The sequence below is a fragment of the Lytechinus variegatus genome, chromosome 7, assembly GCF_018143015.1.
Source record: "Lytechinus variegatus isolate NC3 chromosome 7, Lvar_3.0, whole genome shotgun sequence".
NCBI classification, from domain to species: domain Eukaryota; kingdom Metazoa; phylum Echinodermata; class Echinoidea; order Temnopleuroida; family Toxopneustidae; genus Lytechinus; species Lytechinus variegatus.
The window spans coordinates 31,893,521-31,910,825 of record NC_054746.1 but is presented as its reverse complement, the minus strand read 5'-3'; the positions used below and the strand labels follow the sequence as shown (position 1 = coordinate 31,910,825).

Genomic DNA, 17,305 nt, shown 5'->3' with positions numbered 1-17,305 from the left:
ACTAGAAATATTAATACCAATCACATTAATCTCTTTATAATCCAATGAAATCCTTTTCACACTCCTATATTGCATTTTATAATTTGATTTTAAATTAACAACAACTGCAAAATAACTTTATGATTTCGGGTTTTCCAATACAATAATCTAAAATGTAGTTTATAAACACCTTATTTATAATCCATGATTCAAATAAGTGTTAACAAATATTACAACATGTATCCAGAATCTTCCAGACACATACTGTGAAGTTAACATTGTTAAATACATTTATTCATTGTGTGGACAAGTAAATCATTGAGCAAGTAAAATCTGTTAAGATATGCCAATATATAAATTTGGACAAAAATCTCCCAAAGACCTATCCCCTACGGAAAAAATAGAATGCTCTTTATTCAATATTTTGTGCCATCCTGTGGGTGACTAAATGTGTAAATATCAGAGCTTCCTTATTCCATAATTCAGTAATCAGTCAGGCCTCACGCACTAACACCCACACACCCTGTCAACTCCAACTTCACGCAAATATTAGCTTTGGGTTACCATGCCAACACCAATGTGGAGGTAAACAAGGCACCCTAATTTATTTCCCTTGTTTTCCTCTCTATCTCACTTCTCTCCTTTTCTCTACAACTGTACAAGTAAGGTCCATTTGAGAATAAAAGGAAAATTATTATTCTTCATTCTGTTAGGAATAATAACATACATGCATGCATGCACAAACTTAATAAAGGTGATTTAATCAGAAATGGGTATTTTCGTCCAATATTTCTTGGCTCACATCAAGCAGTGAACTTTAAATCATTGAATTTGATTCAATCGATTCATTCATGGGTGTCGACCCATGCAATGGATATCTAATCATTTAATCTGTCGCGTGGCACTCAGGAGGTGGGGCAAGCTTAGATTTCAAGACCACACACATACATTTTGTATTGTATTAGCTTGCTGCCTAGAAGCATGTCCCCACTGTCGAGTAAATCCATTTCTAGCAATAAATTACATATTTTATATGATAGGAATAGGGGAAAAACAGTCAATACATGTTTTTTTCTTGATGCTACAAATCCTCTTTAAATTTCATTAAAAAAAATAGAGTAAAACATATTCCACTTAGAATCTTGGCCCTGTGTAATGACACAAGTTGTACTCAAAACATGCTATTTTTATGCTATGATATTAAGTAGCCTATAACAGTTCCCTTTTTTTTCAATATAATTGGCTTTATAAGATGAACCCTAAGGAAAAAAATATTACCAAACTTTGAAAGTTCTCAGAATAGTCATCAGAGTGATCAAACAGAATACTCTCTCTCAATTAAACAATATTATCCATATGATTCACAATCAACCCATTGACAAAATTCATTCCCTTGATTAAAAAAATCTGAATATAATTAAGTTAATTTGGGGCTTGTTTTTACCAATACTAATGACAACTTTGTATCGTTATTTATTAAAAAGAAAATTACTGGAACATGGCTATACCCTTAATTGCATTGTTCAGGTATTGGGTATAAACCTAGAATGGGAAATACAAATTTCATAAATTGTTCTAAAACTCTGCTTATTTCACATTCTGAGCCAATCAAAATATATACTTTCTCAATCAAAACTGAACATGAATAAATTCTGGAACATGTTTAATCTTAAATTCAAATTATATAAGAAATAAAAAACATTAAAATTGTAAGATAATTATGGAAATACAAGGATTTGCAAATCATTTGGCATCAAAACACAAAATCTTGAGGAAGTAACTAAAATATAAATGCATCTTATTAACAAAATTCAATAAATGAAAATGAATACAGAGCAGCATCCTTTAAATATGTTTTACATATATCTCAACACCGCAGTTCTCTTTCTCGGTTGAAATCTGAAGGTGGAGTTGTTCAAATTTGAACAGTTGAACCCTTTTTCCTCGGTGAAGCTTGGTTTGAGAAAACCCACTTAACTAAATAAAACTTTCAGTACATACAAAGCCATTTAATTTTCATGGTATAAATCTGTTTGCCAGCTGCTCTATACAAAGCATTGATTTAAAAGCAAAAGAATTATGTCTGCAACGAATGATGAAATTTATGACAAATAGAATACATCACGCGGTGAGGCAAACTAGATTGCATATACACTCATTATGTTACATGAAATACACCTTTTAAAATGTGATTATCAGCTGTGAATACTCTGATATATAGAACTGCAAATCTAAAAAATGCTATGAATATCATATCCAGAACATTCAATGCCTGGCAAGTGATTTTAGACTCGACTTCTGCTTACAGGATATTGAAATGGAAACAAACATGTATGGATGATGACTTAGGCGAAACAGTGTAAGGGAATTATTGAAGTTATTTCAAGATGGAGTAATCTGCAGACATTGGTTGAATTGAAGGCTAGTAGACTGAACCAGCTTAATATAGAAAGGATCCATTCCCCTGACTGGTTCATTTGTTCAGAACGAGCCTTTACATCTAGCATGTCTGGATGGTGTTTCACTATCACACACAATTGGGGCCTATAACACTTTAGATGATAGATTGCATTGACTACCACATACAATTAATCATGAGAATCACGCATACAATTAATTGCTAATCTTTGTGTTACGGGACCAAGAACTAGCCCACTTTCCATCTAGCATTTCTGGGTGGTGTTTCATGGAGTTGTTTCTGGGGTGTGTTTCACAAAGATTTAAGTATGACTTAGGTCGCACTTAAATGCCGACGCATACATGATATGGAACGCGCAATCTTATTGAGCAATACACAGTAGTGTGCGTCCTCTGACCAATACTGTCATGCCTTTTATACAGTGCGCAACTAAGACATTTAAGACATTTCTAGATATTTAAGTGCAACTCTAAGTCATACTTAAATCTTTGTGAAACACCCCCAGGTGACACTGTTTTGTGCTAAATAACATACAGGTACCCAAACTTTTCTGCATTTCTTATGACCCTCATCAAACTTATCATAATACTGTATTTTTCATTAAGATCAATGAAATTCAAATCAAACAAGAGCAGATTTGAACGCAAGCTAACGGAAATAAAAAAAGATAGGGGTCAAAGAAAGGGTCCCCAGTCATGCTGAAAGTTGTGTGTAACATCCACACAGCTTTATGGAATACCACTACAGGTGTGGCAGGTTTCATTATGTTGTACTACCTCTAAAAAATGTCAAGGAACTTACAGCTCTTCTTTCCCTGAGTTTGACTGCTTCTGCAGGATGGTTAAAGCGGAACATGTTGGTACTTCCAAGGAGGATTACAGCACCTGGTCAAGAGAATAACAATACATAATTGATAATACATTCGTAAAGTGCAGAAAACTTTCAAACAATGAGTATATAATCTTTGTCACTGCAAACGCTTCTAGGGTGTGTTTATGCTTCCATTGCGAGGACAGAATTAGTGTTTTCAAACGAGTCAAAATGCTGATTGTAAACTCTGGTCAAACGACGTTTACAAACACACCTTTTTGTGAGTTTTGAAACGTCGTTTAAATGAAAGTAAGCATGCGGGACACAACCATGTTTTGGACTAATCACGTATGGAAATGCTGATACTGGCATGAAAAGTGGAAGCATAAACACAGCCTAATATGATTGATTAATCGAATCGTGTCAACCACTCAGTTATTAATGGAAAATCTTACAGAGTATATTGGAGATTATAAATGTAATAATTTGCATCCTAAAGAACAAGAGTTATACAGCCTTTCTGGCTACAAGGAAGAATAAATTGCCAATTCATCAATTGCCAACTCATCCACTCACCATATGGTCTCCCTTCATTTAGTCTAATGCCATTCCTTCCATCAACATTTCGTCTAACAACCATTTGGTCCAATAACCATTTGATCCAATCATCATTTTGTCTAATCACTATTTCTTCTAGGACCATTTCGTCTCAATACCAGTTGGTCTAATATCCATTTCATTTTCATTCATTTTGCACAAGTAACTCTTAGTCCAATTAGATCAAATGGTATATGGACTAAATGGCTTTTGGACCAACTGGATATTAGACGAAATGGTGAGTGGATGAATTGGCAATTAGACCATGTGGATAATGAACCAACTGATGGTAGACCGAATGATAGTAGACAAGTTGGTAATTGGACAAATTGGCATTAGATGAATTGGAAGTAAATCCAAGGAAATGGGAAATTTACTCCGCAGGGATAGTTGAAAAAAAACCTGTATAGGTACTATCAAAGGACCAGCATAAAGGGAAACATATGGAATACACATTGTTACATCTTCATTAAACAAAATCAACCCACTTTGCCTCAAATTTAGATATATCCCTTTGTTTGCTTTTAATGCACATAATATTTTAACTGACTCTGTGCAAGTTCTACCAGTATGGAACAATAATCTCATTACAGCCAACTTTCTATATTATATATAGATATTAACTATAATATCTATTGCACTAAAAGCTCATCTTGTCTGAGTTCTATCACTCTGGACATTGGCAGGGGTCGCGGAACGGTTTTGAAAGTGGGGGGGCTGATTGTACAGTTTTGGAAAAAAGTCTGGAGAGGGCTGAAACCATCCCCCCGATACCTACTGTTCAATACCTACTTCACTCAAAGCCTATCTTGTGTGAGTTTTACCATTCGACATTCAGATTATTGAACGCCACTTTGTTGCAATACCCACTATACTCTAAGCATAACCTGCATGAGTTATATCAGTCTGTGGACATTAGATCCCTCTGACCAACATTCTACCAGTCTATGGCCCCATTTACAGCCAACTTTCTCACAATAACTACTGTACTCAAAGTATATATTGTGTTGAGTTCTACCAGTCAGTGACACTGAGTTAGTTGAAAGCAAATTTTCAACTATACTTTGAGTCTACATTGCATGAGTTATGTCGGTCTGTGGACATCAATCTATTTGACCATAACACTTTCTTTCAATGCAGACTATACTCCAAGCTTACCTTGTGTGAGTTCTACTGGTTTGTGGACATTGATCCCATTGACAGCACACTTTGAGTTCCTGAGTGGTGTGAGTACAACATGACCATCTGTATTGATGATGACTGCATGTTCATCCTCTACATCTGGGCCATACAATACTGAAACAAAGAAAAAAAAGAACAAAAATATATTATCAGGGCCACTTCAAGATGTTGCTTATTAGATTAAAAATGACTTAATGAATGACTTGATTATGAAATGTCAAAATATTAAACCATGGTTTTCCCTGTTTAAATCATGAGTACACTTTGAATAACATAATTTCAAAGGTGATAAACATTAAAGTTTCCACTCAAATACTAAATATAAATACTAAATAACCTTAGATACGTCAACTTTTAAGGAAATAACTTCAAAATTTAATCCCCTTGAAGCTCACAGTAATCCAAGAGTTAACTATACAGTCCATGTAAATGCAATTATAGAGAAGCAGAGAAGATGGAGGCAGCGGTGGGATTTACACATCATCCAGATAAGTGCATTATCTATCTCAGAGTAAACTATAAAACTTTTTTGCACAAAAGCATTACCCTGAATTATCAAGATGTTCAAACCATAACAGGATTAAAAGACCTCGCTTGTAAACACATAAAAGTAAGTACAACTAAGAGCACATTGCTCATATGTACATTCAAAGAAAATGTAGGCCTATTGCATCAGATTCGAATTGTGTGCACACTTACAAAACCCAAAAGAAAATGGGCAATTCCATATGCACGTCCGACCACCTATATGTGGGACCTTACTGAAGTTTTCTGTCTCTGATTTCTTGATCTTTTGACATTCTGTAATGTTCTCAAAGGACCATGACTTGGTCAATTTATGAAGTGCAGTAAGACTTGAAAATGGAGGTTGGACAAACAAAAAGGTTGATTTTATGGAATTGCCCAGATTTAAACCAGGAGGCTGTATAAACTTCCTTCATGAATCCTAATCAAAAAGTTCTATAAGCCCATGGATAATATGCTGGTTGGTTTTAACTGTTGTTCAATAATAGCAATGTAGACATAAGAGTCAGGTATATTAAACACCTACCGATATCCTGATGACTGACTGAGTTTGTTCTGCCTATTTTGGTCCTTCCCTCCTGTAATGAAAATGAAAATAATGATGCAATTTACTGAGCATGAACTCTACATCAATGTGAAGAATGATGTGGGGCTCTAAAGTCAGACCCAGCAGACAAAAAAACTTCCATATGGAGAGATGACTAACTGCAACAGAGAGCATAATGTTATATAATAAATTTAATAACTTTTTCTCTATAACACAATATGGGTTTGAATATTCACAAGAACCAGTCAACTCTTTCTAATAATATTCTTCCTTATATTTTGTTTTTTTTCTGTCTTTTTTTTTTTCATTTTGATCACTTGAAAATCATTTTAATTTTTATTTATTTATTTATTTTTATTTATTTTTTATCACCTAAAATCAATAGAAGATGCTAGTTTATTTGTATTTTTCTCAATAAAGAATTAGGGGAATCAAATAGTTACACACCCTTAATCCTTATGCACTCTTTCTACTTTATCTTTTATTTCCTTCCTCTCTTTCTTCATTATTTGATCACTGGCAAGATCATAAGAAGAATGATGCTATCAAAATTGAATTTTTTCTAAATGAAAAAAAAAGGTATCATATAATACAATAAGTTACTGTTCAGAGCACTCCTTTCTTTTTTCCCTTTCTCTTATCTATTGCCTAAATAATAATGAAAGGCTTTGTTCCCTGGCAACCTGCCCCCATGTGACACCACTTCTGGCTTCCAAAAGACTTCTCCCAAAATCTATTTGAATATCACTGGTAAATACCTTGTAAAATGACCTTAAAAACGAACATACATAAGCATTTCGACATGCACTCATCAGAGAAAAATTGAATACCTTGAGATGATAAAGGATGATACCGGTACTAAGAAGATCATCATCCATACCGATAAGATGAGGTAGCTCGGATTCTACAATCACTCCAACACTCTCCTTACGAATCCCAACATTGCATTCCTAGATAATCAAGAGAAAACAGGAAAAATAAATGTGTTGTGTCCTTTCATTACAAATAAATTTATCACGATTATTTCAATATTACACCAGGTCTGCAACACAAAGCTTAGCAATTAATCATACGGCTAATTTGTGTGCCTGACTGAAAACATAATATAGGTTATTTATATTGCGCACATATCCACCTTGCTAGGTGCTCAAGGTGCTCCTATATTACCCGGCTAAGCTGGGCGTTCATAGCGCACACAGCTTTTTAAGGAATTACTTCCTACCGGTACCCATTTACCTCACCTGGGTTGAGTACAGCACATTGTGGATCAGTTTCTTGCTGAAGGAAATTACGCCATGGCTGGGATTCGAACCCACGACCCTCTGTTTCAAAGTCCGAAGACTAATCCACTGGGCCACAGCGCTCCACAATAAACATGATGATCAATGAAGTTAATCTTGAAATCAGTCCTACAATCAAGGGCTAAACTTGTGCTATTGGGCAAAGGCTTATAAATAATATAGACCTGAAAGTTATTGAATCACAAGAATGCATTAAATATGTAACTGTCTAGAAATATCTGTGCCTTTTATAACACAGTGGATATTTCAAATAGTGTTAGAACATACCCGAATGATGATGATAATGAAAATATATTCTCTGACTCAAAGCAAGACCTTCTAATGCAAGCTTAAAGTCCATAACATTTGTAATCAATGCAATGTAAAATGATTGAACGAGAAAGAGCTCGTAAAATCCGAGAATTTGAGAAGTAGTATCAGTAAACCCATCATCCCTTTGACTCAGCCTAAATCAGCAACATTCTCTACTTGGTACCACAGTGCATACTTTCCACTGAAATGAAGGCAAGGCAATGAGAGATCAGACCTAGTGAGAACAACAAATAACGTTGTTGATGAAAACATGATATGAGGTTTATATAACCTTACCTGCATGATGCGAGCTGCATTACTCCACTTCTCCACCCAGGCTTCTGTCAGTTGATCAACTCTTTGCTCGTTCTCTTGCAACATGCGACAGATGTTTTGGTCTTGAATCAATGAAGCCTGTGAACTCGCCTGTATCAAAACAATAATTATTGCACTTTATTATTAAATATGAAAATCAGAAAACAACATAGGACATGAAAGTGCAAGGATATTTCTTAAAGCCTGTCTTATGTTTTGATAAAGATTCAATGTGAATTCCACTGAGACTAATATCCTTACATTCAATTAATTTATCATCATTGTTTGAATCTTTAAAAATATATGATTTTGGTCACTATATCTGATTGAGAGTTCTCTTTTATTGATGTCATACTTTGTTTTATGGAGGCCTTTCAAACACTTCTCTCATAAGATTTCAAATCACATTTTTTACACATGCGTTGCATTATATAATCTTTCACTTCATCTGACTTAAAGATTACTACTTCTACTCAACATCATCAAATTAGAATTCATATGGTACTTATGACAACAATTTCAAGCATTCTCATTCAATACAGATATATATTTATACATTGAAATGTATAAAATAAATGGCAAGCACACTCTTGACCCAATCACTTATAGTATCAGCCTTATCAATGATTGGTTGATTATCTATTACAGTTATCACACAAACAAATGGTTAAAATTTAAGAGCAAACAAGAATTATTTCAGTATCCTAATACTGTAGCAGCCTTTAGAATTATAACAAGCTAATGTGAATTAAACCTCACACTACATATAATTGATATTTTCAAAATAATCCAATAATGTATGTATTGTTAAAAGCTTCCTATTTAATAAGATGCAAAATTAAAGTACTCGTGTTCTTTTTTAAATCCATTATCTAATTTTTCATTCATGTAATAATCAAAGACCCATTTGTATGATTTCATATTCAATACTTAAAACTATTCATAACATTCCAACTTCCATCCCTTGAATCATTTGTAAGCAGGGCTCTAAAATTTGGCTCTATCCTGCACTCATTGATATGCAGAACATGTCACATAAAATATTTTTTACTACTATCTATATCATAATGAAGCTACCTTCAACTTAAAGGAAAATGAAACCATTGGAACAAGATAGCTTGTGTGAAAACAGAAAAATCAAAGAAACAGATCAACAAAAGTTTGAGAAAAATCTGACAAAAAATGAGAAAGTTATGAGCATTTGAATATTGCGATCACTAATGCTATGGAGATAGCAAATTGGCAATGCGACAAAGATGTGTGATGTCACTCATGAACAACTCTCCCCATTACTTTAGTATATATTTCACTTGAATTGCCTCTTTTATCACATCTATCCATAGATCATGTGTTCTTTCTACATGAGGGCATGTAATACATATTTTTTAAGAATACATCATGGATAAAGAGTTTGTATCATCATAAGAAAAAGCAAAAAGAGACATTTTGAGGGTATTTTATAGTCCACCAAAGGGAAAGTTGTTCATCAGTGACATCACACATCCTTGTCGCATTGCCAATGGGAGGATCTCCATAGCATTAGTGATTGTAATATTCAAATGCTCATAACTTTCTCATAATTTGTCCGATTTTTCTCAAACTTTCTTTATTCTTATTCTTTGATTTTTCTGTTTCTACACAAGCCTATTTGTTCCAAAGGTTTCATTCCCCTTTAAAGTCATTTAATTTGCTTATGGAAGCAAATTTGTAATCTGTTTTAGATGTATTACATTTTTTTTTCAAAAGAGGTAGATGGACACTTATCTTAAAATAGTGTAAATGCTATCTTGCATTCATTAAAAAAAACGCACAATACGATGAAAAGATAAGATTATTCAACTCAATAAATAACATTGAATAACATTGTCTTCACAGGGGATAATAGTCTTATGCAATAACACATACCCCTCTTCTAAAGGGCCTGCTGCATGCAAGACACAATCACACAAACAGTCAGAACAAGACAAGAATATTCTACTCAATAATGTGTAAACTGTGACATCTCATTCTCACTTCTATTAAAAAAGGCCTTGATTTACTATACATTGGAATACATGTACAGTTACTTGGCTTGGGAAGCCGCATCACACGTTATCAAGCAAACAAACATAACAAGACGGGAATACTCTTCTCATTGCATGTACACCATCTCATCTCACAATGGTAACTCACTAGGCTAGCGCTGTTCAGAAGCATCCGTAACCTGTCGATCTCTGCCCTCAGCTCGCGGATCAGCCTCACATTACGATCCTGTCGAGGGGGAGAAAGTTGGTGAAGGAATATTACGCCATGAGCTCTCCGCTTCATCATAATCAATTTTTACTTTTGAAGGTTTTCTACAAGATGGTGGAGTTGCTACATAATGACTGTGATGTCAATATTAAAATGTCAAACACAGAGACAGAGCGAGAGAGAATTGCTCCGTGCCGTTGATGAGGGAATTGGACTTGATAGCGGCCGTGCAGCACGAATGCTAATAAAACATCCAGGCCTCAGGAAATGGCACAATGGTTCATAAAAGATGCATACACTTGAACAAACCTCAGAAACCCCAGCCACTGCAAGGGAGGCACATCTTAAAAGAAGGCGTCAATACAGGGGTAGCGTTACCCTAGTCTGTACGCATGGTCGGGTTGTTAGGATTGTTTTACAAGACAATATTTGATATAGATACGCTATCAAGAGGTTACCCAAGGGTTTCAAAAACAAAGCATACCATAGGAGGTTCATTAGGAGGGACAGTCATATCTCAAGTATGCATGCATAAGAACAGTTATATTTAACTCAACAGAACAAGCTATGTTCCTGCACAGGTACATGAAGGTTTTTTATAATGGGCCCTGCAGTAAAAAGATTGTTATCAAGTTTTGATGAGGTAATATTGATGGCATTTGCAATCATCTGATGTAAACAATGGGGGTTTGTCACATTGGTGATAATACAGACCTGAGTATTAAGGCATCCTACCAAAAGTCAGAGCATGGAGGGAGACAGAGCTTCCCTTCATGCATGCATCTTTTCATTGCAAATTAATCTTCACATCGTAGACAAAAGAATGGGAATGAAGGAAAAGATGCTCTTTACAGCAGGACTAGTGTTAAAAGACTTTGCTCTGAATTTAGAAAAGTGCCTTCTACATTGATGAAAAACTGATATCAAGATCATCTTTTACACAAAACAAAACTTTGTTATCAATTTAAATAAAAATACTGTTTTAGCCAAAACAATACAAGAAATAACATAGTTTATGTTTGTATAATGATAATAATGGATGAGTAGACTGAAAAATAGAATCAAATTAATCTGACAAAGGAAATTCATCAATAGCTCTTCTCTAAAAAAAGGAGAAATGTGGTTGAAAGAGATTTTTAAAATATCAATTGATACATTCAATGAAAATGAGCACAACCAAAACGGAAACAAGAAAATACCAGATTTGGATTGCATTAAAAATTGGATATAAAGTAGTAGTGAATAGATATTTCATCCTTTAAAAATTGTGCAAATGACAATGAAGAATAATAGGCCTAGATGGTTCACAAAATTTGTTATAAAAAAGGAGCAATGATTTTATCATAATTGTTAAAGTAGAAAAAAATCAAAAACATGAATAACTTACCTCATTAATGATGGGTTGATTGACTATGTGTTTGGCCCGTCTTGCATACCTCAATGTGCTCATTGTTTCATTATAATGTATGGAAGCTGGTGAGATCGCTATAAAAGAAAACCAATGATAACATTAAATTCATTCTTCGTTAATGAATTTACCAGGTGACTGACATGTAAATGGAAAGATATCATATTGGAGCACAACAATAATCTCCAAAATGAAATTAAAAAAAAAAATGGCATTTTAAAACAGCACTAGGCAATACCTATGAGTTTAGTCATAATTTTCAAACCCAAGGGACGTTATTCATCAAGTAACCCTTGTGACCTGGATTATTCAGGAAAGAAAAGATCTCTAATTCAACTGATATTTTCATCAGATCTATAATTTCTTACATTGCCAGTTTAGTAACACATTTGAAAGAAAAAAATTCACTGAAAATACCTCATTTGAATGCAAGCCATTGAAGTATAAAAACATCAACATTAGCAGCAAACTGACATTTGAATTACACTATATTAAACTATGTAGAGAAAATAAAAATGAAAATTCTGAGTGGCAAAGATGATATACATGTACATTTGGGCATTGATCATTTTAACAATACAGTATTATATATATTATAATCACATATTTTACAGTATTATATATTTTATAATCACATATTTTATATTCACATTGATCATTTTAACAATGCAGTTTTATATATTTTATTATCACAACACTAAGATTTAAAAGAGGAAGAATATAACCCAAGAATCTAAACTAAAGATGGAAGTAAATGTAGCATGTTTTGATCAAGAATGGACATCTTACACTAAAGCTCATTTGCAATCTGAAACATCAAAACAAATTGGCAAGGCAGTCATATTACACAAATCACATGTCAACTTTACCCACTCACATCACATAATTTATCCCTGAGTCTGCTGGAAACAAGCTGTTGCCATCACACAATCCAAAATTACTGCATTTATCACCAGACTCCAAGAAAATTCACAAGTTTCTAAACACTCCTTTAAAACACAAACAGGTAGCACATGTCCAAAACGCTAATGGGTCTTCTACCAACACTCACAAACAAGCAGCCGCTATAGAGGTGTCGTGTTCCGAGCATTGTCCCGCAAAAGCAAAGGAGACCCCGCAAATTGAAAGGCCTTTGTCCTCCTTCTTAAAATGGCAATTAAAGGGGATTTGTCCTTTCTTTAAAGACCTTCTCTTTTTCTGTCAATGGGACTGTGGTTGGAGTGTAATTGATTGAATGACTTGAACATATACAGTTGTAACGACTACCGGTATATTGATATTTTGGGGAAGAATTGACGGTTTGCCAAGAAAATGTTTGTTCATTTTGAATAACAATCCCATGTTTCACTCGTGTTCAAAAGGATTCAGTTAACATGCTTCATCTTATTCAATAAACACAACATTCAATTTCTGGGCTAAGTAACACAAAACTAAAATACTAATCCTGATTTACAAATGATTGTTTTCAGTGATCAATGCACGCAATCAGTCTTAAATCATAAATATTTGAGTTAAAGGGCCCTTGAATCAACTGAAGTTATCATGAAGGAAAGCTGACATGGTTGACAATGACCTTAGGAGTACATAATCATGGTCCATGAAGGCTTATGTATCATTTCTATTTTTGATTATCATGTTCTCATTGCATAGTTATCAATTATATTCAAAGAGCATCAACCACACGCAGGGCAATTGTTTCAGATTTACTGAGAGCAAGTCAAGTCAAACAAATAAATAGATAGACTGATTTGTTATTACTGTCATTTGGTATCCTTTAAAGATGGTAAGACAAACATACAGACAACTACATTCACTTGCAGTCATCATGGTCTTTAATTTCCTCCCAGACATCCATTTAATGATAAGAAACAAACAATCGGACTCACTTGCACTCATTATGATCTGTGGGATTCCTTCAAGACATACCAATAGCAAGAAAAAAAACTAGACAGACACCAACAAACAAGCACACTCACTTGTCACAAATTAAAAACTGAAATCAGCAATTGAAATGTTTGAACAGTGGCAACCTTTTCCAAATGTTGTACATATAACCTTGCATAAAGCTGAATTCAACAACTTAAATGTAAGTGTTAGATTGGAGTATTTAAAGCTAAATTACAGTAGTTGCAGTAAAACACTGATTTCGTGAGAAAGTCTGTAAAACCAAGGTTAAGTATTACTATATCATCGTCAATCTAGATCTGATACAGTTGCATTTCGTGAAATCATAAAATCTAAGCTGAAAAACAATCACACTGAAGATCACCAACACAGATAGTCACACGTGAGACAGTGTATATATTGCTGGAATAAAAACCCGACGGAAGTGCCCGAATCCTTATTTTGCTTACTTCTCAGCAATTACAGAATTTCTTCCAGAATCCTTCAGCACATATTTCTTATTCATATAAACAGACACTGGGTGGTCATTATATTGGATTCTGTAAAAAGTCATTTTGAGATCATTACCACAACTGAAATTTATCTTAAAGTTGGGAAATGCAACATTTGGAATAGATTGTCACTCCTCCAACCTATCAATTGCTCATTTAACATTTCAGTTTTTAGCGTGCATGATAGCAACACTCACAAACAAAAAAACCAACAGACAGACATAAAAGCATACTCACTTGCAATCATGATGGTCTTCGAGTTTCCTCCCAGACTATCCTTGAGAAGCCAGGTAAGGATGGAGTTTCGATAAGGCACATAGTTTGTCCTGCGTCGAGGACCAGAGAGGGCGTCCCAGTCTTCACTCATTGATAGACTCTCCATGCTAGCAGCCATAGCCGCACTGTCAGCAGCTGCATTCAAATAGACAGGATTCAGAGTTGTAAATATCAAAATTAAATGAAAAAAAGTTTTTACATTGATATCCCTTAGCTTTTCAACTTCCGCATTCATTTTGACATTATCCTGTTTCTGTAAGTAACACTGACTTACAGTACTCACAGTACTTACAGTACTGTTGAACTGACTGAACCAATGGAAAATGAGTATCAAGAATATCTTAATTGAAATAAAAATATGAACTATTTCACGAGAGCAGAATTTATATACATGACGTTCAAACATGTATGCAACATCAACAATTATTTCTGAAATGTTGATCAGAAGCAAAACAAACAAAAACCCCATCACCTAAAGACACTCAAAACTGCAAAAGCAACGCGCAAGAAACCAAGTGGATGTTTTTAAAAACACAGCATTATCAATGGCAACAAAGCTTCATGATTAATGCCCAACACATAAGACAAAATATTTCTTGCCGATGACCAAGAAAAAAAAAAACTTTTCCCTCACAAGTACAGAATCTAATGTACTTTTTTATTTCTTAAAGATGCTTACTCTAAAGTACCCATTATATAAGTGCTAATATAACTTTCTTAAACCTAGTACTGCTATAATAAATATAATAATAATGGATTAATTGTTATATGATGTTGACATGGATAATAAAGTGGATATATAAATCAATTTAAATTACAAATCAGTAGCATAACTAGTTAAATCAATTATCATAAAGCATACATATATGCATGCATATTTTATTTCCTCAGTATACAACATAGTTTTATATTGGTAAAAATATATTGTGGCTTAAAAATTAATTTTGAAAATACAGCTGTTACTAGATATAATTAATTAATTGAGGTATATAATGGAAGTTAATATCATATCGAGTTTATAAATATTATAACCTCCACTGAGAAGAACTGATATGTTTATTTTGATACAAGTGTATCACTACCAAGTGAATACAAAATTAGACCTGTATATAAGTTACAAATATATGCTACCCAATATTTTTCATTACATAAAAAAAATGGCAAGACACTAAAATAATTTACTGATTCACTTATCTAATTCAGAATAACAAAAATAGCTTATGCCAGTCACATAATAGGAACAATTAGAGCAATAAATACACCATTCGTAAAGTTTTATATCAATCAAATTACTAAGACAAAATAATCAAAATACTGAATAAGAGTTTAAAGTGAATAAGAAAATACTGACAAATAATGGTGAGAACTCTGAAGTCTGTTATAACTTCAAACACAAAAAAGTCATTGTTATTGAACTCAGAATGGATGAGAAAGCAATTTTGAAAGAATGAAAATAAGGAAATAACTTAAGACAAAAAGATGGAGCATCACTTTGAAATTCATAGCTTTATTAAAGTTTATGTAAAAATTACCCAGAATAGTGATGTTGGGATCAAAATATTATCTTTAATAGCAACAGTGATTTCTTTTTTAAAGAAATGCAGAGAATTATTCAAAACAATGCTAATACAGGTCAAAGCATGATGAATAGATTGTGCAGTTGTAAAACACAAGATAACACAAATCAAACACTATCAACTGTAAAGAGAGATGGGAGAGGGAAAAATCAAGAAATTAGATGTACAGCAAGTTGAGGAAGGTGTGCTCTTATGGTTACTGCAAGTAATCCACTGTGTTGAATGAAAATACAAATTATGTAGAGATTACGGTACATTTTATAAAAAAAAACTGGTTAAGTTGGAATAAGTTGATTTTCAGGAAATTTTCACAACACTCGACATGATTAAACAACGCACAGCAATATTTTTTTTGCAATCCAGTTGACCCCTTCCAAAAGTCATTTAATAATATATTTTTTTAAATAAATAAACAAATGTATTTTTATCTCATACATTATTTACAACAAAAAAAATTCATATCATTTTTGTCTTTTTTATTCAAAAGCAATATACAATCTTAATCAAAGTCATGAAGTAATGAGCCAAAACTACTGTACTGTATTTTCAGCAAACACTGTAAATTACTAGAGTCATTGTAGACAAAAACATTTTTGGATTATGTACACAAAGAACACACCTTCCATCAGGATCAATATGATCTTTTTTTTATCATCACCATACCAACAAAGAGTCATGAGCCTTATCTTGGTGCAGTACACAGCATATTTGCAAATTTCATTCAGTGTATTTTATGTGCATTTGTCCTGTCATTCTTACAGGCAATATTAATACTTTTTCAATTCCTAATTGATTTGGAGTAATTTTGATTGCAAGATGCTTTAACTTAACAAACTTGTAAATTGCAACATAACACGTGCATTTCTCTAGAATTTGGAAAAATAATAATTATAATAAATTTTATATTAATAATTGTAAGTGTATATATTCTATCCCAAAAGTATTTGGAATATATATAATTATATATAACTCTATTCCAATATAATTTTAGTATAATTTAGTCCAAGTGCAGGGAATATGTATGTACATGTGTTCAAAAAGTCTACAAAAGAAATAAATATGCGAAGCTCTTTTTATGTGCTCTCTGATTATTTGGAGCTGTGTACAGACCCAAAAGTTGCCATGCAACAAATTGTTGTGCATTGTGAATACAATTTTAATAAGAGGTCAATAAAAAGTGGTCAATTCAAAAGCAAGAAAGGTCATGATTTCTTGTTAAGCTGTTGGACAAAAACACACACAGATGCAAAAATATTGGATTCTGTCCTCAAATTGATTGACCTTGTAAAGAATCTTCAAGCAATCAGTGGAAACCACACATCATTTTGAGGGGAAACGGGAAAAGAAACTGAAGTTACTGATGCACATTTAGAAATTGTGCTTGTCCAAATTCACAAGATTTTTTTGTGTGTATGCTCCAGTAATAGGACTTGAAATACATACTTTTGCA

General features: G+C 33.4%; 1 protein-coding gene across 10 annotated transcripts in view; it reads right to left on the bottom strand.

Moving 5' to 3' along the window:
• LOC121419028 overlaps positions 1 to 17,305 on the bottom strand; it is an 87,305-nt gene that overhangs the window by 46,261 nt on the left and 23,739 nt on the right. For 9 of the 10 annotated variants that reach the window (XM_041613290.1, XM_041613292.1, XM_041613293.1 and 6 more), the window contains 8 exons: positions 14,240 to 14,413; positions 11,586 to 11,683; positions 10,139 to 10,216; positions 7,949 to 8,077; positions 6,890 to 7,009; positions 6,039 to 6,090; positions 4,964 to 5,101; positions 3,200 to 3,282 (listed from right to left, as the gene is read on the bottom strand). In XM_041613290.1, the coding sequence (XP_041469224.1) occupies positions 3,200 to 3,282; positions 4,964 to 5,101; positions 6,039 to 6,090; positions 6,890 to 7,009; positions 7,949 to 8,077; positions 10,139 to 10,216; positions 11,586 to 11,683; positions 14,240 to 14,413 (872 nt within the window). Of the gene's footprint in view, positions 1 to 3,199; positions 3,283 to 4,963; positions 5,102 to 6,038; positions 6,091 to 6,889; positions 7,010 to 7,948; positions 8,078 to 10,138; positions 10,217 to 11,585; positions 11,684 to 12,483; positions 12,701 to 14,239; positions 14,414 to 17,305 lie in introns of those variants that run through there. The other variant, XM_041613300.1, reaches the window with a different exon arrangement.